Consider the following 24,708-nt stretch of genomic DNA (forward strand, 5'->3'; position numbering starts at 1 on the left):
AGTAGGATTGCTGACCTCAAATTGGTTCAGAACCACTGCTCCATACAAAACACCCCCAATTCCTTCGACTGCTCCCATGACAGGAGATCCAGACCCCTTGTCTTCCTAGAGTCTTCTTCTTGACCCACCTACTTTGTCACCAGATTGTGAGTTCATTGATGGCAAGGGGAGTTTCTGACAAACCCTAGATTGCTACTTATTACAGCTCCTTGGAACGATTTGGTTGTACAGAGAAAACTCAAGACTCACAAGCCATCTGTCTGCCTCTGAGACGGCCTTGCTTTCACTTACTTACCCGCACGTTCTGTAACTGAACACAATAAAGCTCTCTTCATCAGTCCTTTCTATGAAGGTCACACAGGTGTGCTTCTCCCAGTGTCTCATAGCCTGCTTAAAAATGGCTCTCTGGCTTCCTGAAATGACAGGGCAAGGCTCATCACTTCACTGATAGGTCCTTGCCTTCCTTCGATGCTGTAAGGCGTGCTGACTTACAACACTCGTTCCAATGATCAAAAGAACTTGTTGGGGTGACCCATGATAGAAATGCACTAGGATTAAGGATTGCCCTTGCTAAGGATATAACTTTCCCGAATCATCAGAACTCAGTAAGGGCTTGTGGATTGGAAAAGAGAGTAAAAATAGATGGTCAGAATATCCCAAGCGCCCCAACTTGTCCTGTGAAGGGAAAGTACTTAATTAAGCTTTAGAAAAATCTTACTCGGGTTATTCAATTTGGAAATTTTAGGCTCTTGAAGGAGCTCACCAGTACTGCATTCTGCAGCCTCTTTTTATTTTATATCTATAGGAGTGTATGTCCATATGCTCTAAAAAGTTTATTTTCATGTACATTCATGCTACTTTTGCATGGGCGTGCACTGTCTTCTGGTGGATCCTTGCGCCTCATTTTCTACAAAGCCTTTGAAAACAGATGGATTTTATACTTTCTCTGAACATGTCCTCATAGTTCCTTGAATGGAAATGTGTTGAAAAGTAGAACAATAAGTAAATTGTCTGGGAGCAACAACAAAGTAGCTGTAAACTGTGGCTGATAGTTACTTGCAGTCGGTAAGTATTCTTTTAAAAAAATCTATCAGCCTGACATAAAGAAGACTATTTTGATTTTGCTAGAAACAATGAGAAGGATCTAGAAAAAAATAGTGGTTTGGGGAGTACAAATGATGATTAGGGGTGGGTTCTGAGTTCTAGAGTGACCTTGTTGCCAAAAGCAAACAAAGCACTGGGGAGGCTCCTGTCATAGCCTGGAAGACATGGGGGTGGGGGTCAAATTGTTGTACCCAAAAGCACACATATAGAATAAAGAGTCACCTAGCTGTCCATTTTTTTTTTACATCTTGACACTTTTAGTTCAAATTGTTTATATAGCTCAAGCACTCACCAAAATAGCAATCCCACTAATTACAGAATAACAAAAACCACCACATAAAGAAAATTCTCTCTATAAAATTAGCTGATTTTGATGAAGGTTATATACATCTTTGGTCAGAAAAGCACACCAGCTCTGAAAGAACACAGGTAAGCACCAGAGACCAAAGGTGAGTAGCTGGTCAAAATTCCAACATTCAAATCCATTAGGCACGCTCTTTTTCTCCCAGTAGGACTGGGAGCTCCTGGAGGTGAAGTCTTGGCCTTTTTATCACCAGCACCTACTTAAGTATCCGGCAAGCATCCTGGGTTACTGTCTCATGAGTGACGCTGCCAGGAGAGAGGAGGGGTGGCCCGGAGGCACTCCGTGCTCTCCGCCAGGTCCCAGGTCCCTGTCATCCACGTCTTCACAGTGCCTTTACCCATCAGTGGTTTTCAGTGGCTCTGGGACAGCTGCCTCATCAACAGCCTCCCCCAGAAGCCACAGAACCGCAGAGAGGAGGCCAACTTGTAGGTGCTGGCAGAATTGAGAGCCTGGAAGAGGCAGCTCCGTGTGGCTTTCCATTCAAGCATTTGACTAATACTGGCCACAGGCCTGCTATGGACATAACTGTTGAATGTCTACTACTGTTCTGTTCTAGGTGTTGCAGATATAGGAATGAAAGCAAGACAAAAAAAAAAAAAAAGATCCCTGCTCCCACAACGATTGGGCAGAGACAAAAAAACAGACAAAATAAAAGTCAAAGCATTTCAGGTAATGGGAAGTACTACAAAGACTAGAAAGTGGGGTGCTGAGAGTGAGTGGCTCGTGGGAGTATTGGGGGTATCAGGGAGGCAAAGAAGGCTTTTGGGGGGACATGCCATCTGATCTGAGGTGCCGGTGATAAGAAGAAACCATGAGAAGGTCTGGGGAAAGAATGTTCTAGGCAAACAGGGCAAGTGCAGGTGTGCTAGGACAGCCATGAAATGGGCATGTTCCAAAAGGAAAGGTGCCTGTGAGGCCAGCACACAGGGACTGGGGAGAAGAGAGGAGGAACAGGGTAGGACACTGGGTGGGACAGGGGGCAAGGGCTGCCTGGAGGAGGGCCTTGGAGGCCATGGTCAAGAGTTTCAGCTTCATTTGTAGTGATGGGAAGCCACTGGCTGACATACATATTTTAAAGATAATGATACCAATAGCAAATATTACTATGTGCCAGGCACTATTCTAAGTGCTTTATCTAAATTAACTCATTTAATTCTCAAAACAACCCTATGGATTAGAAAATATTATCATCCCCATTTGCGTAAGAGGGGACTGAGGCATGGAGGGGTTAAGTAACTTGCCCCAGGGTGTACTGTTGGCAGGTGCCACAGCCCAGCCAGGGTTGGCCACTCTGGTTACCGTGTGGAGTGCTGCAGGGGTGGGGGGTGGTCCCGACTTCTCATCCAGGCAGAACACAGGTAAGCCTTCCTGTGCAGCCGCGCACAGCTTCCTTCTGTCTGGAGGGCTTTGCTCACATACCCATTGTGCAACCTCTGCCTATATTTCAAGACCAGGGCCCTATGTCACGCCCTGCACGAAGCCTTGGGGACTAGGTGACCACCTTTGAAGACACAGCCCTACCAGAGACTGCAGCTTCCCCAGGCTTAGTGCACAATGGAGCATTAGCAGGTAGGACTGCTATGGTCCCAGCGTCTGCTCCATTCCACCTGGACTCTTCCTGGGAGGATACCGTCAACCTAGGGAGACAGCACCCAGCCTCAAAGGAGGCCTCATCTGGGACCACTGACCAGTGAAGTTCCCTCCGATGACGTAGGGGATGACCCCTCCAGGCCATATCCTCTCTGCCCTCGAGGTTGTGGCTCTTCGGACACGCGGAGAAAAGGTCTCAGCTCTGGCATTCGAGGTCCCGGGGCTCTGCAGAAGCATAGCATTTTCCTGGCCATCTGCAAGAGAGGCATGCTGCCATTTACTTTGCCTTGAATTCCTTCTGTACATTATGGTTAAGACTGTATTATTCATGAATCCATAAAAAGGGGGGTGTGAAGAACCTGTGTTCTACAGGGGGTATTTGGTCTGTTGAGGGTTTTGAAACCCTGGGTGTTAGTAAGGGTGCCAGGCCTCTGAGGAAAGCAGGTCTGGCTCGTTGGAAGCCTTGAACAGGCCCTGTGGGGCAAAGGGCAGCCAGAGACCCTCAGACTCAAGCTGCCCGGACAAGGCATCCTTTGGGAAGGAGCCGAGTTAGGGGTGTGCTCTCTTCTTAGCACTGGGAACACCCGACGAAACTATTGAACCAGTCCCCTGCCCTGATGAAATACCCATCAGTGTTGTAAAGTTTGAAAACGATTTGGCCAGTCTGACAAACAGAAGGAACCAGTCTGTGATGCCGGGAAAATAAACTCTTTGCAAGATAACCCCCTGGAAAAAGCTGAGCCTCAGAAAATCCCCAACTCCTCCCAGTCTCTTGGCACAGCTGGACCTTTCAGAGAGAAACGTGCAGAAGAAACGGAGGCTCTGTTAAGGTCCTGAGTCCAAGGTGTGGCTCCCGGAAATAGCAGAGGTAGACAGGTGGGATAAAATCGCTCAAACCTATGGCAACCAAAGAGCTGACTCCACATTCATTTTCTTGGTCATTCAGACAATGCAAGGTTTTGTTTTCAGGCTGCTTGCTCAGATTCCCTCACGATTCTCACTTGGAGCATTTGCTCTCTAGTTTCTGCATCGTTTCCCTAACAATCAGCTTTTGATTTTGTTGGTCCCTTTCATTTTTTATTATTTCATTAATTTTACGTATGTTATTGCTTCCTTCCATTTTCACTTATTTTATTCTGATGTTTCCTTTCTATCTTCTTCTCTTTTTTAAAAACTGGAGATATCATTCACACACCCTAATAGACACTCTTTGAAGGTATACGACTTGGTGGCTTTTTGTATATTCACAAAGTCGTGCAACCATCACCACTGCAGAACTCTACACTTTCACCGCCGCAAAAAGAAACCTACTAGCAGTCACTCCCCATTCCTACCCTCCCCCCAACACCCCGCCCAGTCCTTGGCAACCAGTAAATCCACTTTTTGTTTCTATGGATTTGCCTATTCTAGATATTGTACATAAATGGAATCATGCAGCATGTGGCATTTTGTGTCTGGCCTTCTTTCACTTAATAGGTTTTCAGGGTTCATCCGTGTTGTGGCATCGATCGGTCCCGCATTGTAACTTACGGCTGAATAATATTCTATTGAGTGGATATACCACATGTGTTTATCCGTTTCTCAGTGGATGGGCATTTGGGTTGTTTCTACTTTTTGGCTATCACGAATGATGCTATTATGCCCATTAACGTACACGTTTTTGTGTGGAAGTATGTTTTCAGTTCTTTTGGGTATATGCCAAACACTGGAATTGTTGGGTCACACAGTAACTTTATATTTAACCCTTCGAAGAACTACCAGACTGCTTCCCCTCAGCAACATACCAGGGTTCCAGTGTTTCCACATACTTGTCAACATTTGCTATTGTCAAGCTTGCTGATTTTAGCCATCCTAACGGGTATGGTGTGGCATCTGATTATGGCTTTGATGTGCGTTTCCCTAATGACTAATGATGGCTGAACAGCTGTTCATGTTCTTATCAGTCGTTTGCATATCTCCTTTGAAGAAATGTCTTTTCAAATCCTGTGTCTATGTCTTAATTGGATTGTCTTTTTACTGTGTTATAATTATTCTTTATATATTCTGGATACCAGACCCTCATCAGACATATGATTGATAAATATTTTCTGTAGGTTGTCTTTTCACTTTTACAATAGTGTCCTTTGAAGCATGAAAGTTTAAAATTTTTTTTTTTAATTTTTTTTTTTCAACATTTATTTTTGGGACAGAGAGAGACAGAGCATGAACGGGGGAGGGGCAGAGAGAGAGGGAGACAGAATCGGAAACAGGCTCCAGGCTCTGAGCCATCAGCCCAGATCCCGATGCGGGGCTCGAACTCACAGACCGCGAGATCGTGACCTGGCTGAAGTCGGACGCTTAACCGACTGCGCCACCCAGGCGCCCCGAAAGTTTTAAATTTTGATGAAGTCCAAGTTATCCATACTTTTTCTTTTGTTTCTTATGCTTTTTGGGCCATATCTGAGAAATTACAGCCTAATCTAACCTAAGATTCATATCTATGTTATATCTATTTACACCTACAGTTCTATAGTTTTGGTGCTTATATTTAAGTCTTTAATCATTTTGAGTTAATTTTTGTATATGGTCTGGGGTAAGGGTCCAATTTTATTCTTCTGCATGTGGATATCCAGTTTTTCTAGCACCATTTGTTGAAAAAATTAGTTTTTCCCCTACAGAACTGTCTTGGCACTCTCCTAACAAATCAGTTGATCATCCTTTTCTGGCTTCTTTAGGTGAGTGTTTGGCACATAATTTTCAATCCTTCTTACATTCTAATACTAACATTTTAAGGCTAAAATTTCTCTGAGTTCCCCTTTACCTGAATTCTATCATTTGACATGCACATTTCAATATCAGACATTGATATATTCTATTAGCTCCATTTAGACTTTCTTCTTTGATCTTTGACTTATTTAGAAGTGTGACTTTTAACTTCTAAACATCTGTTTCTCTGTGGGTGTTATTAATCTCTAACATTACTTTGTGTTCTAAGAACCCATTCTCCAAGGCAGGGGCGGGGGTGGGCAGCAAACTTTTTTCCGTAAAAGGCCAACAGTAAATATTTTAAGTTTTGTGGTTAATATATTCTCTGTTGCAACTATCCAGTTATGCCACTGTAGTGTGAAAGCAGCCACAGACAATATGTAAATGAATGAGTATGGCTCTGTTCCAATAACAGTTTATTTGCAAAAACAGATGGCAGGCTGGATTTGGCCTCCTGGCCATAGATGACTAGTCCATGCTCCAAGGTATCAATTCTTTGGTATTTTGAATCTTCCTTTGTAGCCCAGTGTGTGATTGATTTTTATAAATGTTCCATATGTCCTTGGGATAATGCGCATCAGTTTCCATAACTGATAGTTACGGGGTGCTACATGTGTTGTTCACACATTCTATTTACAAATATTTTGGCTCCTCGGTGTATCAGTTACCAAGAAAAGTGCTTTAAGCATCCCTGACAACTAAGATTGTGAATTGTCATTTTCTCTTTTATTCTTAACTTCTGCTTTATATTGTTCAAGGCTACGCTTTTTTTTTTTTCTTTTTTTGGGACAGAGAGAGACAGAGCATGAACAGGGGAGGAGCAGAGAGAGAGGGAGACACAGAATCGGAAACAGGCTCCAGGCTCTGAGCCATCACCCCAGAGCCTGACGCGGGGCTCGAACTCACGGACCGCGAGATCGTGACCTGGCTGAAGTTGGACGCTTAACCGACTGCGCCACCCAGGCGCCCCGAGGCTACGCTTTTTAATACAAGTAGAATATTGTTAAAGGATCCTAGTGAATTATTTATTTCATCATTAATGACCCTCTTTATCTGTAATAATGTTCATCCATAATAAAGATTCTTTTGGCCGATATTGATATTACTGTATCAGTTTTATTTTGATTAGTGTTTGCCTCATATAGCTTTTCTCCACTCATTTATTTTTGATCTGTGTAATTAAGCTTTTTTTTTTAATGAGTCATTCAACAGGCGTTATTCTGTGAATAAATTACATTTCCCACAACAAACAATAAAAGAAATTTTGCAATGGTCATAATACTGAGGTTCAATTTTTTTATTGTATATGAAATAGTTTTTATAAATTGAAACTTTTATTGAGATACTTGTAGATTCACATGCAGTTATAAGAAATAATAGAGGCAGATTTTGTAGATCCTGTGTAACTCCATTTCCACTAGTAGCAACATTTTATGAAACTACAGTACAATATCACAACTCGGATATGGACTTTAATGTAATCCACTGATCTCAGTCTGATTTCTCCAGCATCAAATATAGTTGTGTGTGTGTGTGTGTGTGTGTGTGTGTGTGTGTGTAGTTGTACGGAATTTATCACATGTATAGGTTTGTGTATCCATCAAGATACTAAACAGCTGCATTTACCCTAAGGATCCCTCATGTTGACATTGTATAATCATATTTCCCTGCCCCTCTCCTATCATCCATCCCTAAACTCTCAACTCTAATCTGTTCCCCATTTAGAAAATTTTGTCATTTGAAGGATATCATATAAGTGGAATTTTACGGTACATAACTTTGGGAATTGGCTTTTCTCACTCAGCATAATTCTCTGGAGATTCATCTGAGTTGTTTTATGTATCAATAGTTTCCTTTTATTGCTGAGTAGTAGTCCATGGTATGCATGCGCCACAGTTTGTTTAACCATGCACCTGGTAAAAAGCATCTGGGTGGTTTCTTGACATTACAAATAAAGCCATTATGAACACTCATATACAAGTGTTTGTGTGGAGATAAGTTTTTATTTCTCTGAGATAAATACCTAAGAGAGGAATTGTTGGGTTATATGGTGTGTGAGTTGATTTCTGGGTTCTCTATGTTGTTCCATTGATCTTGGTGTTTATCCCTCTGCTAATATGACATTGTCTTGCTTAGTGTAGTTATACAGTAAGCCTTAGTATCTGGTAGAGTGGTTACTCCCATTTTTAGGCTTCTTTTCCATGATTGTTCTAGTTATGTTTTCATATAAATTTTATGTCTGCCCATATAGATTTTAGAACAAGTTTGTCTATGTCTAAAAAAACCAAAAACCAACCCAAACCAACAAACAAAAACAAAAAACATGCTGGGATTTTGATAGGAATTACATTAAACCTGTAGATCAATTTGGAGATAATTGGCATCTTTACCATATTCAGTCTTCCAACCCATGGACATAGTATGTCTCTCCATTTATGCAGGTCTTTCTTGATTTCTTTCATCAGCCTTGTGTAATTTTAGTATACAATCATTGTACATGTTTTTTGAAAGTGTATATCTAGGATGGAGTGTCTGGGTGGCTCGGTCAGTTAAGCATCTGACTCTTAATTTTGGCTCAGGTCATGGTCTCACGGTTTCGTGAGTTTGAGCCCCATGTCAGACTCTGTGCTGGCAGCACGAAGCTTGGTTGGGATTCTCTCTCTCCCTCCTTCTCTCTCTGCCTCTCCCCCACTCACACTGTCTCTGTCTTTCTCAAGATAAATAAGTAAAACTTTTAAAAAGTGTATATCTAGGTATTTCATTTTCTTTGAGTGCTTACAAACGGTATTGTGTTTTAAATTTTGATTTCTGCATGATTATTCTTAGTATATAGAAATGTAGGGGCACCTGGGTGGGTCAGTCAGTTAAGTGTCCGACTTCAGCTCAGGTCATGATCTCACTGCTTGTGAGTAGGAGCCCCGCATTGAGCTCTGTGCCGACAGCTCAGAGCCTGGAGCCTGCTTTAGATTTGTGTCTCTGTCTCTCTATGCCCCTCTCCCACTTGCTCGCCTGCGCGTGCGCGTGCTCTCTCTAAAAAAAAAAATAAACATTAAAAAATGTAAGCAATTTGGGGTTTTGGCCTTGTATCTGCCATCTTGCTAAATTTGCTTATTAGTTCTAGGATTTGTTTTTTGTTTTTTGTTTTTAGATTCCCTCGGATCTTCTATACGCACAGACGAGTCATTTGGAAATAGAAACAGTTTTATTTCTTCCTTTCCAATGTTCATGCCTTTAATTATTTTTCTTGCCTCACTGCAGTGTCTATAACTTCCAGAACTATGTTGAATAAGAGCATGAAAGCAGACATCCTTGCCTTGTTCCTGGTTTTAGAGGAAGTATTTAGTCTTTTACTTTAAGTAAGATATAAGCTGTAAGGTTTTGGCAGATGCTTTTTATCAAGTTAATTTCTCTCTATTCCTAACTTGCTGTGTTTTTATTGTAAATGTCAGATTTTGTTAAATGCTTTTTCTGTATTCGTTGATATGATCATGGGATTTTTCTTTTTTAGCTTGTTGATATGGTAAGGTTACATTGGTTGATTTTCAAATATTGAACCTTGCATGCCTGGATTAATTTCATTTGATTATGGTGTATAATTATTTTTTATACATTGATGGTTTTGATTTGTTAATATTTTGTTGAGAATTTTTGCATATAAGTGTAATTAGATTTTAGTTATGTCTGTTATAAACATCAAATAGCTACATTTTTTTTCTTATTGCTCAATCTAAGAATCTCTCTTTTAACAGGTGAATTAGACTTATTTTATAACTGATATACCTGGGCTGATTTCCTTCTCTCTGTGTGTGGTCACTATCTGCTATCTTTTTCTTTGCTTCTTTTTATTTCTCCTTTATTGCTTTCTATAGGATTAAGATATTTTTCTATATTTACTTTTTATTTCCATTGTCTCCTTTCTATTTTAGTATTGACTTTTATTTTTAACATTCATACTGGACTTAGCAAAGTACAAAGAATTAGTGAACTATAAGATAGATCTGAAGAAATCAGAATCTCCATTCTCATTCTGAGAATACAAGGATCTTAAAGTATTTTAATTTGTAAACAGAACTTCCAATTTTTCATGTTATTGTTTACTTGCTTTTAAGGCCCCAAATTAGTCACTATTACCAGTGATATGTTTGTTTGCAATGCAGATTTATATCTGCCTTCATATACACCATTTCTGCGCTTACTGCTACTTCTCACATCTCGAATCTTCCTCGTGGAAATGCATCTTTTATTATTCTCTCATGATGATCATACACTCTCTCAGTTTATTTTATCTTCACTCTATTTCATCTTCACTCAATTTATTTTATCTGCACCCTGGAAACTAAGTTTAGCTGGGAAAGTACAGAATTCTAAGCTGAGAGATATTTTTCTTTCAGCACTTCAGAGATAGTATTCCAATGTCTTTTGGTCTTTATTGTTACCAACAGAAGGTATCCTTATAGTTTAATGGTCATTCTGTCACCTGTCATTGTGCCTTAGGTAATCACAGGCAGCAATGTGGCAAGTGGAAGTTTGCTATTCATTTCCCATAGTGTCTTCAGTAAGTCTCTTAATTTTCTTCTGCTGCCAACTCTCCTTTGGAGAATGGGCAGAAATAATTCTCTATTTGGGACCAACACTAAGACACTAGGACATACCTATCTAGTAGCTTCCTAATCTGCCTGTTTTTTCCCCCTCCCTACTATAGTTTCAAATTCTTCTGTTGGTTCTTTAGACACGTTACATATACTTATTTAATCTCCTTCAGACTGTTCTATTATTTCTGTATCATTATTTCTGTATCATTCTGTATCATTCACCAATTTATTATCTCTGCTGATTCTCCTTCATAGATTAACTCTTTGTGTATCTAATGTTTTTATTTAAAGTTCACTTTTAGGGGAGATCATTTCTATCTGAAGGAGCCCTCGATGCCATCAACTATGAATGTGACCCTATTTTTCATTTTTTCAGGGCTGTTGGGATTCTAGGGTCCTAGATCAATTCTTAAGTTAATTTCTAAGTTTAGGGTTTCCATATTTAGGAAATGTAATTTGAGAACTTATACCTGTAGAGGGAACAGGCTTTCGGATTCAGTTGCTCATAGAAGATTTTTTTTTCTTTTTTTTAGCCACACTTAGAGTCTAGGAAAGATAGCACGATTTCTTGCCACTCCTCTTAGCCACTGGGCAGAGCTTTTCTATTCTCTCTTTTTTAGTGAATATGAAGCCCTATGACAGTGCTCATTTTATGCAAGATCTTAGTATTCACTTTCTGCTTCACATGGGACCAAGCCCACATCTCCTTTATTTATAGGCCCCTTGTTCCCCAAATCCTAGCCCAGTTTGAATGTCCTCTGCAAACTCTTACCACCATCTGCGGCTTAATTTTATGGGTTTGTGTTCCCTATTTCTTCTGATCATGGAAATTTCCCTTTCTATCCTTTGATCTTAACTGTGTATCTTTTATTCAGGAGGGTGGAAAGGTTCCATACTATTTTTAGCAGTTCTGTATTTGTATAGGGGTTCCTGCTAATTCAGTTAATCATATAAACAAGAAGGTTGGCATATAATACATTTTTGAACCTAAAAATAATTGTTTTACTGGTAGAATTTCTAGATCAGAAGTCATACACTTGCAGCTCTTGGGATAAACCCATCCCACAGATGTGCTTTGCTTGGCTTAGACACTCTTGGCCCACACTGTTTTTTGTTTTTTTGTTTAATATCACTTCAGAAGCCAACTTTTAAAAATCAAGGGATTTCACATAAGAATACAGATTTTCATGAAAAACAGAAGGATGTGGCAACACTGGGTCCATGTCCCCTCAATTATAACCCACTCGAGTTCTGCAGTACCTGCTCACCATAGCCAAGACATGTTTTCCTGGTTGTTAGAACCTCTCCCCGCCTTTCTTTGGTCCCATCTAGCCCACCTCACCCATTGACATTACCTGCGAGGCCTCTGCAGATACTCTAATTGGCTATCCCAACCCTCGACTACAAGTCACAGCTAAGTGCCTTCAAATTGAGTTGCCCCCACAGGCAGGAACTGTGGCTGGCTTGTCCACCACTCTATTCACACCCAGCACAGTGCCTGGTTGGTGGTAAACAGTCAGGTGCTTTTGTGTTTTGAGTGAACGAATTGGATGAGTTATTCTAAAAATAAACAGCCCTACAGTCCAAACAATTCTGCCGCGGAAACCCCTCCAAAATGTCGGCAGCCCTAACGCCCTGAACGTTTAAATCCTGAGAATCATCGCGTCTTAAGTAATCACAGGCAGCGATGTAGCAAGTGGAAGTTTGTTATTCATTTCCCGTAGGGTTTTCAACAAGTCTCTTAATTTTCTTCTGCCGCCAAGTCTCCTTTGCAGAATGGGCAGAAATAGCCCTCTATTTGAGGGACCAGCACTACGACATCCCATGTTTCTCAGACAAGCTGTGCTATATATACATGTGACCTCGTATTGCTAGGGCCGGTATGCAGCCGAGTCAGCATGGGAAAATCTTAAGTGCACCTGGAAAGAGACTGGGGTGTAATTTCCAGAGATGGGTTATTGAATGACAGCTTCCCCCCCTCGGTCCAGTGAGAAATTTAATTTGCCGAGGACTCAACACAGGAAGCATTTGCCGATTAAAAATATGTCTAAACAGATGTTCTGCTTAGCCTGGAAGAAGGATCTTAATGCAACTGTCATTATTGGATTTTCTTGGATTACTACTATCTGGAATTGGAGTCCACATAGAAGGATGTAGTTATTTATTATGGCCAAGAGTCCTACATTTGAAGAGAAGCTCAGGGGCATCTGAAAGGATTTAACACACTGGGGGTTGGGGTGGGCTGGGGGATAAAGTCCATTTAAATTATCTGGCTCTGGGAGTGGACCCTATTCTCTCTGAAAAAGCACAGCGGCCACAGCCATTCAATGTTCCATCTCCAGAAGAAGGCACAGGTGTGCCATAAACAGAACCAGGCCTGACCCAGCCTTCTCAAGAGAGGAACTAGGAATTTTCGATTTTTTAACTGGTCACCCCCACACTGGATGCAACCATCCCGACAGCCAAGCCATCTGCATAACCCCCATCCCAGGGTGATGGGCAAATTCATACCTTGCCTGGGAACCTTGGAAGACTAAAGAGTAGCCCCTCGGTGAAAGCAGAGACTGGATTATTCTGTATGATGGTTTTCAAACCTGGCTGCACGTGTGAATCAACTGGGAAGCTTTTTAAAAGTCCTGGTGTCTGCCCCCTGCCCTGAGGTGGCAACTCGGTCCAACTACAGTGGAGTCCAGGCATGTGAGATTTTAAAGCTCTTAGGTAGTTCAAAAGCACAGGGATGTTTGAGAACCACTGATATAGCCTAAAAGTTGAGAGCAGGGGGTTTTAAGTTGGGAGACTTAGGCTCAAGATAAATGCTGCCATTTGCTACTTGTGTGGCCTTGGATAAGCCACTCTTCCTTCCTTCTGAGTCTTGTTTCCTGCTGCATGGTGGTGTTGTGGGCATTGAACCAGGTAATGAATGTCAAATGCCTGCAGTCGTAAAGGCTCAATGCGAGCTTCAGTAATCACTGTCAAGGTCTGCATTCGGGGACAGGCTAGAGAGAATGCCTACAGTTAGGTTCAGTGGTTGCACCCAGATATACTGACATTAGTGACATTCAGGGGTCCGGGAGCTGAGTGGTGCTTTGCACCCAAGTTTGTGGTCTCCAGTGCAAACAAGATTCCATTATTATTTCCTGCAACACAAAGCCCTTAGGAACCGTTACTGAAAGTGAAAGGTTCATTCTCTTTTATGAATATGGTTCTGGAAATCAGGCTCCATCAAAACAGTCACAGCTTCATTGGAGTAGCGGTTACACACTCCATTTCATTAATCCTATTAGCAGCCCCAAAATACATGCTGAGCTCTCATCGCCAGGGGAGGGAGACTCCCTGGACCAAACGGTCTGCCAGGGGGATGCTGAGTGAGCAATTCTCTGAGCCCCCCAGCCCTCCCCAGAGCTGGGAGCACAAATCCCTGCCGTCAGGGCTGAGGGGAGCCACATAATGCCAGGAAATAAACCTGCTGCTGAAGCCAGGGGGGCCGGGGCAGGGGGGCTTCCTCAGATCCTTTCTCCTGCTTGGGCGGTCTCTTTTTCTGGGGGTGGTGGGAGGGGGGCAGGCTGTGATTAAAGGGGAATCTGAGATTGACACAACTTATCTTCAATTCAAACAAAAACAAGGAGCACCCCAGGCTGGCGCCTGACAGTGCCCTGGAAAGATGGAGCTGATGGAGGGAAAGCTGGGGGGGACAGGCTAGAATAGCCTGCCTTCAGCTCACCTTTGAGGGTGACGAGGGTCTCTTTCCTCGTCAGGCTTTTCCTGGATGCTTAAAGACCTGCCCATCTGCTGCTGCAATACAGAGTAGAGAAACTGGCCTAGCCTTGACATTATCCACTTCCAAAAGCCCAGGGTCATTGGAGGGTTTGTGGACTATGGATTTAGCCTATTTTAGGGGTATGAGGAGGGGTGGCTGGGGGAGTATTGTCACTGTCCGCCTTAAAAACCCCAAGAAGATTTCTTGTGCAGTGTGGGTACCATGCACAGGCCAACCTACCAGAAACAGAATTTTAACAAACTGCAACAGCCTTATTCTTTCCGGTCTCCTTTAATTGTATTTCTGTGCAGCTGTTGAACAGCTGTGGAATCCCAGTCCAGAGGTGGATGATATACTTTAATGCTGGATATTATTATTCTTGGAGGTGGAGGTAGGGAGGAAAAAGTAGACGAGCTACATTCAGTGAGCACCTCTTAAATTCCAGAACCTGGCTGTGCACTTTGCGTAAATATTACCTCTAATTCTCCCCGAACGTCGTAGGTGGAGTTCGAATACTCATCTGAGGTCCTAGCTACTCAGTGGCTAAGCTGGGATGCAAACCCAAGTGCGTCTGACTGTCGAAGTTTATTTGGTTGGGTCATTTTACACCAACAAACTAGTAAATACTAAGACCCCTGACAATGCCTGTTGCTGGTGGGCAGGTAAGATGCAGCGAGAGAAGGTAGGAGCTGGTCTCTGAATATGGCCACAGCTCTCATTCCTGTGAGCTCATGCTGTTTTTCACATTGAGGGGTGGAATCTATTTGCTTCTCCTCGAAGCTGGTTAGGCTTGTGTCGACCAATAGAATGTGGCAGAAGTGGCATTCTGGGTACTCTGAGTTCAGGCCTTAAGTGGACTGGCGGCTTCTGCTTCTTCCCCCCGGGAAGCCAGCCGCCATACTGTAAGAAAAGTCTCAGGTTAGACAACCAAACGAAAGTCCATGTGGAGAGAAGAGCCACGTGGAGGCACATGTGACTATAGCTTTTTTGGACCTTCCATCCGGGCCCAGCCCAGCTGCTAGAGGAATGCAGTTGGGTGAGTGACCCGGCTGATGTCAGCTAAGGAAACATCCCACTGAGCCCAGTCAACCCACAGAATCTCGAAAGATAGCAAACCACTGTTTGAAGTCACCAAGTTTGGGCGTGGTTTTATGCAACGATAAGTCACTACGGAAGGAAAAATTAGGTGTGGCGTCTATGTTACTGCAGGGATAGCGAACCCCTCGAGTTGCATCCTCACACCCTGTGCTCAATTGTTAGCGCCAAGGGCTGGGTTTCTGTGGCCAAAATGAAGTGCCACTAAGATTACCAGATGTCTGGAGAGTCTGAGAAAGCACAAGTCAAAATACTTAGAAAAAGCAAAGCAGGAAACCACAGATTTTTAAAGGGAGCCCCGCACATGGTCCCAGAAATAAATATCCTGTGAGATACAGAAACAAATGCACATTTGTCACGTGGTCGGGGGGGGGGGGGGGAGGCGGGGCAGCTAATGAATCTGCCTTTCTCTAAAGGAGGCCAGACTGAAAAGAGGGGGATCAGCAACCCAACAGCAAAGTGAGCAGAAGACAGGCAGGAAGAGGCAAATCACAGAAGTGCGTCCCCAAATCACTGGCAAAGCCAGGAAGAAATGTTGAAAGTCACCGGCAGTCAAGGAAATAAAAATTAAGTAATAATAAACCACTGTTTACATTATTAAACACGCTGCTAGTACCTGGTGCTAGAGAGGATACAGTGAAAAAGGCACACTCTCAAGTTGCTATGGAAACGTGAACGGTTTTACCTTTTGAAATGCGTTCTAGCAACACCTGTTAAAAACAAGAGTGTGAGGATGTGTGTTCAGGAATGTCAGTGCAATGCAGCATTGCTCACGAAGGCAAAAACTTCGAATGAAGTGAAGGTTAATTGACAAGGGAACGACTGGATCAATTACAGTCCATCCATATCAGGAATGTTTTGCAAAATGTTCAAAAGAATAAAGTTATCACAAATGCATTAGAGGAGTTTCTCATGAGGTGTTGCTGAGAAAAGCAGGATTCATAAAAAGCATGTATCAAATATGATCCCACTTTTTAAAGCGATGAAGCTTGTATTTGAATATATGTTTATATCTCTACCTAAGTGTATATATGAATACATGTGTGTGGGGAAAACAGTGTGGAAGGATGCGTACAACGTCATCAAGCTTGCATGACAGAGAAAAGGGTAGGGGGCGGTATGTGAAAAAAAGAAGTGAAGGAGGTAGCCAAATTAAAAGGAAAAGAATTTTTTTTCTTTACAGTTTTTAATGTTTATTTAGTTTTGAGAGACAGAGCATGAGCATGAGCATGGGAGGGGCAAAGAGAGAGGGAGACAGAATCCAAAGCAGGCTCCAGGCTCTGAGCTGTCAGCACAGAGCTCTACGCAGGGCTTAGACACACAAACTGAGTTCATAACCTAAGCTGAAGTCGGACGCTGAACTGAATGAGCCACCCAGGTGCCCCAAAGGGAAAAGAATTTTTTTTTAATTTCTTTTTAATGTTTATTTATTTTTGAGAGAGAGAGAGAGATACACACAGAGTGTAAGCAGGGGAGGGGCAGAGGGAGAGGGAGACACAGAATCCGAAGCAGGTTCCAGGCTCTGAGCGGTCAGCACAGAGCCGGACGTGGGGCTTGAACTCACGAACCTCGAGATCATGACCTGAGCCGAAGTCAGATGCTTAACCCACTGAGCCACTCAGGTACCCCAGGGAAAAGAATTTTTAAAAACATTTAAAAAAGGATATGATAGGGTCATCTGGGTGGCTCAATCGGTTAAGCATCCGACTTCAGCTCGGGTCATGATCTCACAATTTGTGAGTTCAACCCCGAGTCTGGCTCTGTGCTGAGAGCTCAGAGCCTGGAGATTGTTTTGGATTCTGCATCTCCCTTTCTCTGTGCTCCTCCCCTGCTCACGCTCTGTCTCTCTCTCCTACAAAAATAAATAAACATTCAAAAGAAAATTTTTTAACTTTAAAAAAAGATATGATAAGTGTGCCTGGTGGCTCAGTCAGTTAAGCATCCAACTTTGGCTCAGGTCATGATCTCGCAGCTTGTGAGTTCGAGCCCCACGTCGGGCTCTGTGCTGACAAGTCAGAGCCTGGAGCCTGCTTCCAATTCTGTGTCTCTGTCTCTCTCTGCCCCTCTCCCACTCACGCTTTGTCTCTCTCTCAATCTCTCCCTCAAAAATAAATAAATGTTAAAAAAAACTTTTTTTAACTTTAAATAAGGATATGATAGGGGTGCCTGGGTGGTTCAGTTGGTTAAGCCTCCAACTCTTGATTTCGGCTCAGGTCATCATTTCACAGTTTTGTGGGATCGATCCCCACATTGGGCTCTGTGCTGACAGCCAGTGGAGCCTGCTTGGGATCTCCCTCTCTCTGCCCTTCCCGTGCTCATGCTCTCTCTGTCCCTCTTAAAATAAATAAATAAAATTTAAAAAATTATTCCTTTTGACTGGCCAGTGGTGCAATGGATAATGCATTCGACTACGGATCAGAAGATTCTAAAAATCATTCCTTTTGATACTGTGTGTCAACTATACTTCAATAAAAAATTATTCCTTTTGCCCCGCGTTCATTTTAGGCAGAAGAAACGCCATTGCCAGCAGTGAGCCCTCACTCCTGTAGGCTGCAGGCCAGCCCAAAGCCCAGCAGCCTCTCTCCTCCAGCACAGCTTCCGAATGGGAAAAACTCCCCCAAACTGAGACGCTTCTAGTGAGACACCCCCACCCATAATCTCCAGGCTAGAATCTCTAGAACCAGGAAAGCACATTCCTGTGAGCATTAGTGCGCAGATGGACAGAAGCAGCACTATCGAGGCAGGAACCTGGCAGGTGGCCCTGGCCACAGACAACCCCACCCGCCCCCTCCCGCAGCAGCGCACACAAAAGGTCTCTAGTCTACACCCTCCTCCTGAGCCCCCACCCCAGCTTTATCTTCTCACCTTGCCTCCCATGCCCACTTGTTCCCTCAGATACCCAGTTCCCAAAGCCTCACGATCCCTCCTGTCAGCCCTTGGGGGCAGCAACTTACAAGCCAGGCACCAATGAGAAAGGTCAAACCCAGAAGGCAGAGTTTAACTGAAGACCGTACAGTCCCTGAGCAACCAAACACCACCCTTCTACGGCTTTCTCCAGCAGCCAGTCCATCCTCAGTAAGAGGACACACTCCCTCATGGCCACAGACCTCGGTGCTTCTAGTCTACTGTGATAGGAAGTAAAAAGTGGAATAAGACGTTTCCAAAGCCAAGGGCAGGGGGTGAGGGACAAAAGAGGAGTGACTGCTTAGCAGGTGTGGGGTCTCCTTTGGGATGATAAAAATGTTCTGGAACAAGATAGAGGGATGGTTGCACAACATCGTGAAGGTACTTTATGCCACTAAGTTGTACACATTAAAATGGAAATTTTATATTCTGCGAAATTTACCACAGCTGAAAAAAACAAGGATGCAGAGGCCTGGCGGGGCCTCATATTACCCTTTCTGGCTTCCTCGCTGCTGGTATTCATGGCTGTAGCATTCTGCCAGCTCTCGAAAGGCTGCTCCTCGAGCCCACCTAAAGGAATGAGGAAGAAAAGAAGCATGAGGACACATTAGCCTTCTTTGTAGGAGCACCAAGAAATGAGGGAGCAAACCTGGTCACCTGAGGGATGACCAGAATCCCTGGCAGATCAAGAAAGATTTGATAACAAGGGTTGATTGGGCACCTATCACAGGCTGGGTACTGTTCTAGATGTTAGGGGCAAAAAAGAACCTGCTTTTCCATAATCACGCACATGATTCACAAATTATAAACGGATTACTCTCCTTGACCAGTTCAAGGGTACTTGGAGTCAGATACACAAAGTTAACAGGCAAATCCCAGAGTCAACCTCGAAGTCAGCTTTCTCACCCTCACCTCCACCAGGAAGCCCAAATGTAAACAGGACACAGCCTTCTGGGGTCCCCTGGTGTGGAATGCAGGGAGAAATCATCAGTGCTGCTTTTAAATATGTGATGTGGTCAGTTACGACCTTGGCTTAAATAAGTATTTTGGTTTTCTCTTTGGAGTGAGCCTCATTTTAAAATTGCTCTGTTGGGCGCCTGGGTGGCTCAGTTGGTTAAATGTTAGACTTCGGCTCAGGTCACGATCTCACAGTTTGTGAGTTTGAGCCCCGTATCGGGCTCTCTGCTGTCAGCACAGAACCCACTTCAGATCCTATGTCCCCTTCTCTCTTTGCCCCTCCTCCGCTTACACATGCATGAGTGTGTGTGTGTGTGTGTGTGTGTGTGTGTGCGTGAGCGCGCGCACGTTCTCTTCCTCTCTCTCTCTCTCTCTCTCTCTCTCTTAAAAATAAATAAATAAATAATAAAATAAAATAAAAAGAAACTGCTCTGTTGACTTCCAGGGTGCCTGGGTGGCTCAGTTGGCTAAGCACCCGACTCTTGATTTCAGCTCAGGTCATGATCTCGTGGTTCCTGAGATTGAGCCCTGAGGTGGGCTCTACCCTGATGACTCGGAGCCTGTTTAGGATTCTTTCACTCCCTCTCTCTGTCTGCCCCCCTCACCCTGCACTCACATGTGCGCACTCTCTCTCTCTCAACATAAAAAAATAAACATAAAAAAAAGAAATCCCTTTTGCTAACTTCATGTATTAGACTCCGCAGACACGGCCTTGGTCAAGAACAGTGATGCTTGTATTTGTTTGTGGCCAATGCTAGTGGCCATTGGGTATAAACCTCGTTCACACCTGTCCTCACCAGGAACGTGATCAATCAGCAAATATTATTAGACCCACAGTGAGCTGAAATTGCGTGCACCAGGCAATCGCCAGGCACCAGGTGATCCAGCAGTGAACAAGACAGACGGGTGACATGGGTGGCTGGACGATAAACACAAAGTAAGAAAACAAAAGGCCACAATCGTTGTAGGTTCAGAAAACCTGAAGGTCAAAGGCGGTATGTGGTAGAGCATGGTTGGGGCAGTTGCTCAGAAAGGGCCTTCTCTGACCACTGGAGTCAAAGAAACTGACATAGAAGTCTGGGCCAGGATCAGGAAAGAATCTGGATGGGGAATGAGCTTGCCACGTGGAGGGGCTGACAGTGGTGGGCGAGGGGGAACACGACAGAGAGGGAGGCTGGATCCACAGGGATATAGTTGCAGACAGGGAAACAGGGAGGCTGATGAACTAGATACGAGGGACTGAGAGGGGCCCCCAGTGACTCCTACATTCAGGAGTTGCGAAACTGAGTGGGCTGTGACACCAGGGAGCAGATATGAGGGCAAAGCCTATGTCCAGGAGAGACTATTATATATATGAAACCACATCAAAGCGACTACAGGACAATCTACTTGGGCAAAATTGTTTCCTGCATTTGTTTAGAAATTTGCAGCTTGCAAAGCAGTTTCCCCATATCTCCTTTGACCCTGATTAGAACCTTCTGTGGCAGAAAGGAACCCCATTTTCCGGAGGAGAAAACTGAGACACAAAATGCTTAGCCCGGGGTTGCCAGCCCATCAGGGAAGCTGGGGGCTCAGGACACAGTCTCCTGGTAGGAAACCTGATGATCTTTGCTGTGCCCCACAGCTCACAGGCTTCCAACAATGCTTGAGGTAGGGTCCCAAACACGCAATCCAATGACCTGGCCCTGAACAAGCAAGGGAGACGACCCTGTGGTCCGCTGTGCAGACCGCCTCTTTCCCTCTCCTGACTATGACACCGGCAGTGGACCAGACGTGCGCTGACATTTTTGCGTGCCTTCGTCCTGTTCATTCTGCTGCCTTTCTGGCCAACTCGGAATCCACTCACACACTCCCTGCAGCTGCCGGTGCATTCGCTGCCAGCTCCCAGCCCTCTGGGTATTCTTCCAGTTGCGATATCATTTCCTCTCGGGCTAAAGGTCAGGGGAAATCCTGATGGTATGAAAATCGCTGGCCAGCACAGGAATGTGGCATGTGTGGAGTGAAGAAGAGGCTGAAGCCAAAGATCTAGGACTAGCTTAGTCTTGACTGCGTAACTGCGGATAAGACCTTGGGCGTTTGTATTCTTCATCTGTCAAATGGGCTGTTTGTTTTGAAGACCAAATGAGGTAATGGGTTTGTTTAGGCACTAACTCATTCAACAAATATTTATCCGACACCTGCTACACGCCAGATGCTGTTTCTGCTGCTCAGGATACAACACGGAACAAACTCTACCCTGACCTCATGGAAATTATATTCTGATGGAGGGTAGGGGAGAAAACAAAAAACAAATAGGCAACTAAGTATTTAAGTCAGTTGTCGATAAGCACTGTGAAGAAAATAAATGAGGGTGAGGGTAACAGTGGGCACTAGGGATAAGGGGTTGTTTCATATGAGGTAGAAAAGCAGAAGCCTGAGGAAAGTGAAGGAGAGAGTCCACAGACAATCTGGGGAAGAACGTTCCAAATTGAAAAAGCAACAGGGGCAAAGGCCCTGGGGTGGGAGTGTGCTTGGCGGTAGGGAGGCGGGATGATTTGTGAGGGGCAGAGTCACAGGCAATGAGGCCAGCGGGCAGGGAAGGGTCTGGAGGGTTAGCTCATGTGGGGGCATTTTGAGGATCTGGCTTTCATTCTGAGGGATCTAGACGACAGCCAGGGGACACGAAAGGGCTTTGTAACTGCACCGACTTTGAATATGACCGGGGTTATTAGTAGTGGTCAGGAGGGGGACTCAGGGGCTGGCATTTGAAAGGAGATTCCACATAGCACTACCCCAGCATGAAGGGATGGAAAGTTTAGACATGCTTGGCTCTTGCGAAAGGGGTGGAGGGAGGCCATAAATAAATAAATAAATAAATAAATAACCTGTAAGCACAGTCTGGGTTCAAGGTTAGCTGTAGGCTGTGTTTGAGGGAACAAAAGCCAGGAGAGACTGATATTCAGCTCTGCATCAGGCAGAGGAGGGTGGGGGTCAAGGACTTCTGATCTATTGGCCTCCAGGCGCTTGGAGCTATAATAGGAGCAAAAGCTCTGGAGTTGAGGGCAGAGCGGGTGTCCCCTCCCCCCCAGTAGATAGAGGGGGAAGGAATCAGTGTTTCCTAAGTGGCAGTTATGGAGCTGACCATGCCTAAGAACAGTGCTAAATGAGTTTCTTGTATTGTGTTTTGTAATTCTAGCCTCAAAAAGACACAATGACAAAAGGACCATAAACATCCCCACTTTACAGACAAGGAAACAAGGCTCCAAGAGGTGAAGTGACTTGCGTGTCTTGAGGGTACGGAGATGGTTAGCAATGGTGATAGCTGGAGGTGGGGCCAATCTGACCCCCAAACCTGTGCTTCTTCCCCTCAGCCTCAGGACCAGAAAGAACAAGTGGGGTGCCTGGGAGAGCCTGGGGAAGGGTCCCAAGGGACCCACGGCATTTTCCAGGAGGCCTATGAGAGCTTGGAGCCCTGGGCAGTTAAGAACCCAAATCCCCCCTCTGTCATCTTTACCAGCAAGACTAGAGAGTGTCTTTTTTTTTCTCAAAAGGGCAGCAAATCTCATGCTTCCAGTACAGCTAAGCCTGGGATCCACCTGGAGATAATGTGGTTTGGCCACTCCCCCTGATGAAACCCTTCCTGAGGCTCCCCACTGCCTTTGGGATGAGTTCTAACTCCTGAAAGGATTGCCTGGCCCCTGTGACAAGGCCCTGCCTGCCTCCCCCACCTGGGGCCTTGAGGCTGCTACTTTCCCACTCCTACCCAGCCACCCCAAGCTACCTACAGCACCTTGATTTCTATTGTCTTCAGCCACACCCACCTCTTGACCCGGCCAAATCCAACTGGTGCTTCAAGTGTCAGCAGGGACACTGCTTCTTCTGGGACACTGACCCACTGCTTCTCCCAAGTTCCAAGCACTCTGCTCTGTGCAGTCACAGCCTGGGCTGATTCACATCCCTTACCACAAGGTATCAGCACCTCCTGTCCATTCAGCTGATCCCTCAGTTTGGTTTCTAGTTTCTGGCATCTCAAAGAAAGGGATCTTGTCTTGTCCAACAATGAACACCCAGCACTGTGCCTGGCACATAGCAGACACTCAATAAAATATGAGATGGATGGATAGGTAAGTCAGGTAGGCAGTGCTTAAAAAGAGAACTCAATCGGGGCACCTGGGTGGCTCAGTCAGTTAAGCATCCGACTTCGGCTCAGGTCTGATCTCACTGTTCATGAGTTCGAGCCCCGCATCGGGCTCTGTGGTGATCGCTCAGAGCCTGGAGCCCGCTTCAGATTCTGTCTCCCTCTCTCTCTCTCTGTGACCCTCTCCTGCTCACACTCTGTTTCTCTTTCTCAAAAATAAATAAACATTTAAAAAAGAGAGAGAGAGGACTCAATCATTTCTAACGCAGCCTAACTGATGGGAAAATTTGTCTTCATCAGCTTTTATGGGGAGAGGAAAGCAGATATTCTCAGAACAATGGTTTTCAACCTTCAGTGTGATTTGGGATCACCGGGGAAACTTTTTAGAAAAATACTGATGGGGCGCCTGGGTGGTTCAGTCAGTTGAGCATCTGACTTCAGCTCAGGTCATGATCTTGTGGTCCGTAGGTTCAAGCCCCACGTCGGGCTCTGTGCTGAGAGCTCAGAGCCTGGAGCCTGCCTCTGATTCTGTATCTCCCACTCTCTCTGCCCCTCCTCCACTCATGCTCTGTCTCTCTCACTCTCAAAAAGGAATAAATGTTAAAAAAAAAAAAAAGTTTTAGGAAGAAAAATACTGATGCCTGGGTCCCACCCACCAGGGGCTTTCTTATTTAACCAGTCTGGGCCTGGGCTGGGCCTTGGGATTTTCAAAAGCTCTTCAGATGATTCTAAGGTACAGCCAAGGTTGAGAGTGACTACTCAGAGAACCTGTGAGAGGCAGTCTCATTTCATGATATTTTCTTACAACTAAACTCTTACTCCCCAAGCTTACCGGTAATGAAAGACGTGGGGCTGGAAACAGACATCAAACATTTAAAAAGTCGCTTCTCACATCTAAATCAGTGAGAAATGTTGCTCTCTTTCAGTAAAAGCTAGCAAATGAGTAAGACAGGTGTGACTGTGGTTGGAACTGCAGGCATGGGTACCACAGAACAGGGAAGAGAAATACAGCCTGACACAAAGATTGGGGACAGTGGGGGAGGGGGCATTTAGGGTGTGGGGATATATTCTTCCTTGGGTGTAATCGCAAGACAAAAAAATATTTGGAAAAAAATATGTATAAATGCTCATATTTGATCTTTGGTTAATTACCTCTTTAGTGAGAGGATATGCAAAGACCTTGTAGATTTCATTAGTCACAGGGGCTTATTCAAACGTCTCCTTTGCATAAGAAACCCAGGCTTACAGCTGGTCTCTGGGAAAGAATGCCCTCCAGGCCTTGAAAAGAGAGCTACAGGCCTGTTCACGCTCTCACTGAAACACAGCAGAGGTCAACGGCCCATGATGCATGGGGCCAGGCTGAAATGTTTCTATCCAGCATTTGCAATTCAATCCCACAGTTTCCTTTATGGAACAATTCACTAAATTCAGAGTTGTTCTTTTCTCTAATTCACCATATAATTCACCTCCCAAGTTCAATTAA

General features: G+C 44.4%; 1 protein-coding gene across 1 annotated transcript in view; it reads right to left on the reverse strand.

Moving 5' to 3' along the window:
- TLL2 (tolloid like 2) overlaps positions 1-24,708 on the reverse strand; it is a 121,665-nt gene that overhangs the window by 51,139 nt on the left and 45,818 nt on the right. Inside the window, exons 3-5 of the mRNA XM_047826440.1 lie at positions 18,644-18,721; positions 3,157-3,312; positions 296-413 (exon numbers count right to left, since the gene is read on the reverse strand). Of these exons, the coding sequence (XP_047682396.1) occupies positions 296-413; positions 3,157-3,312; positions 18,644-18,721 (352 nt within the window). The remainder of the gene's footprint in view (positions 1-295; positions 414-3,156; positions 3,313-18,643; positions 18,722-24,708) is intronic.

The sequence above is a fragment of the Prionailurus viverrinus genome, chromosome D2 (genome assembly GCF_022837055.1).
Source record: "Prionailurus viverrinus isolate Anna chromosome D2, UM_Priviv_1.0, whole genome shotgun sequence".
Taxonomy (NCBI): domain Eukaryota; kingdom Metazoa; phylum Chordata; class Mammalia; order Carnivora; family Felidae; genus Prionailurus; species Prionailurus viverrinus.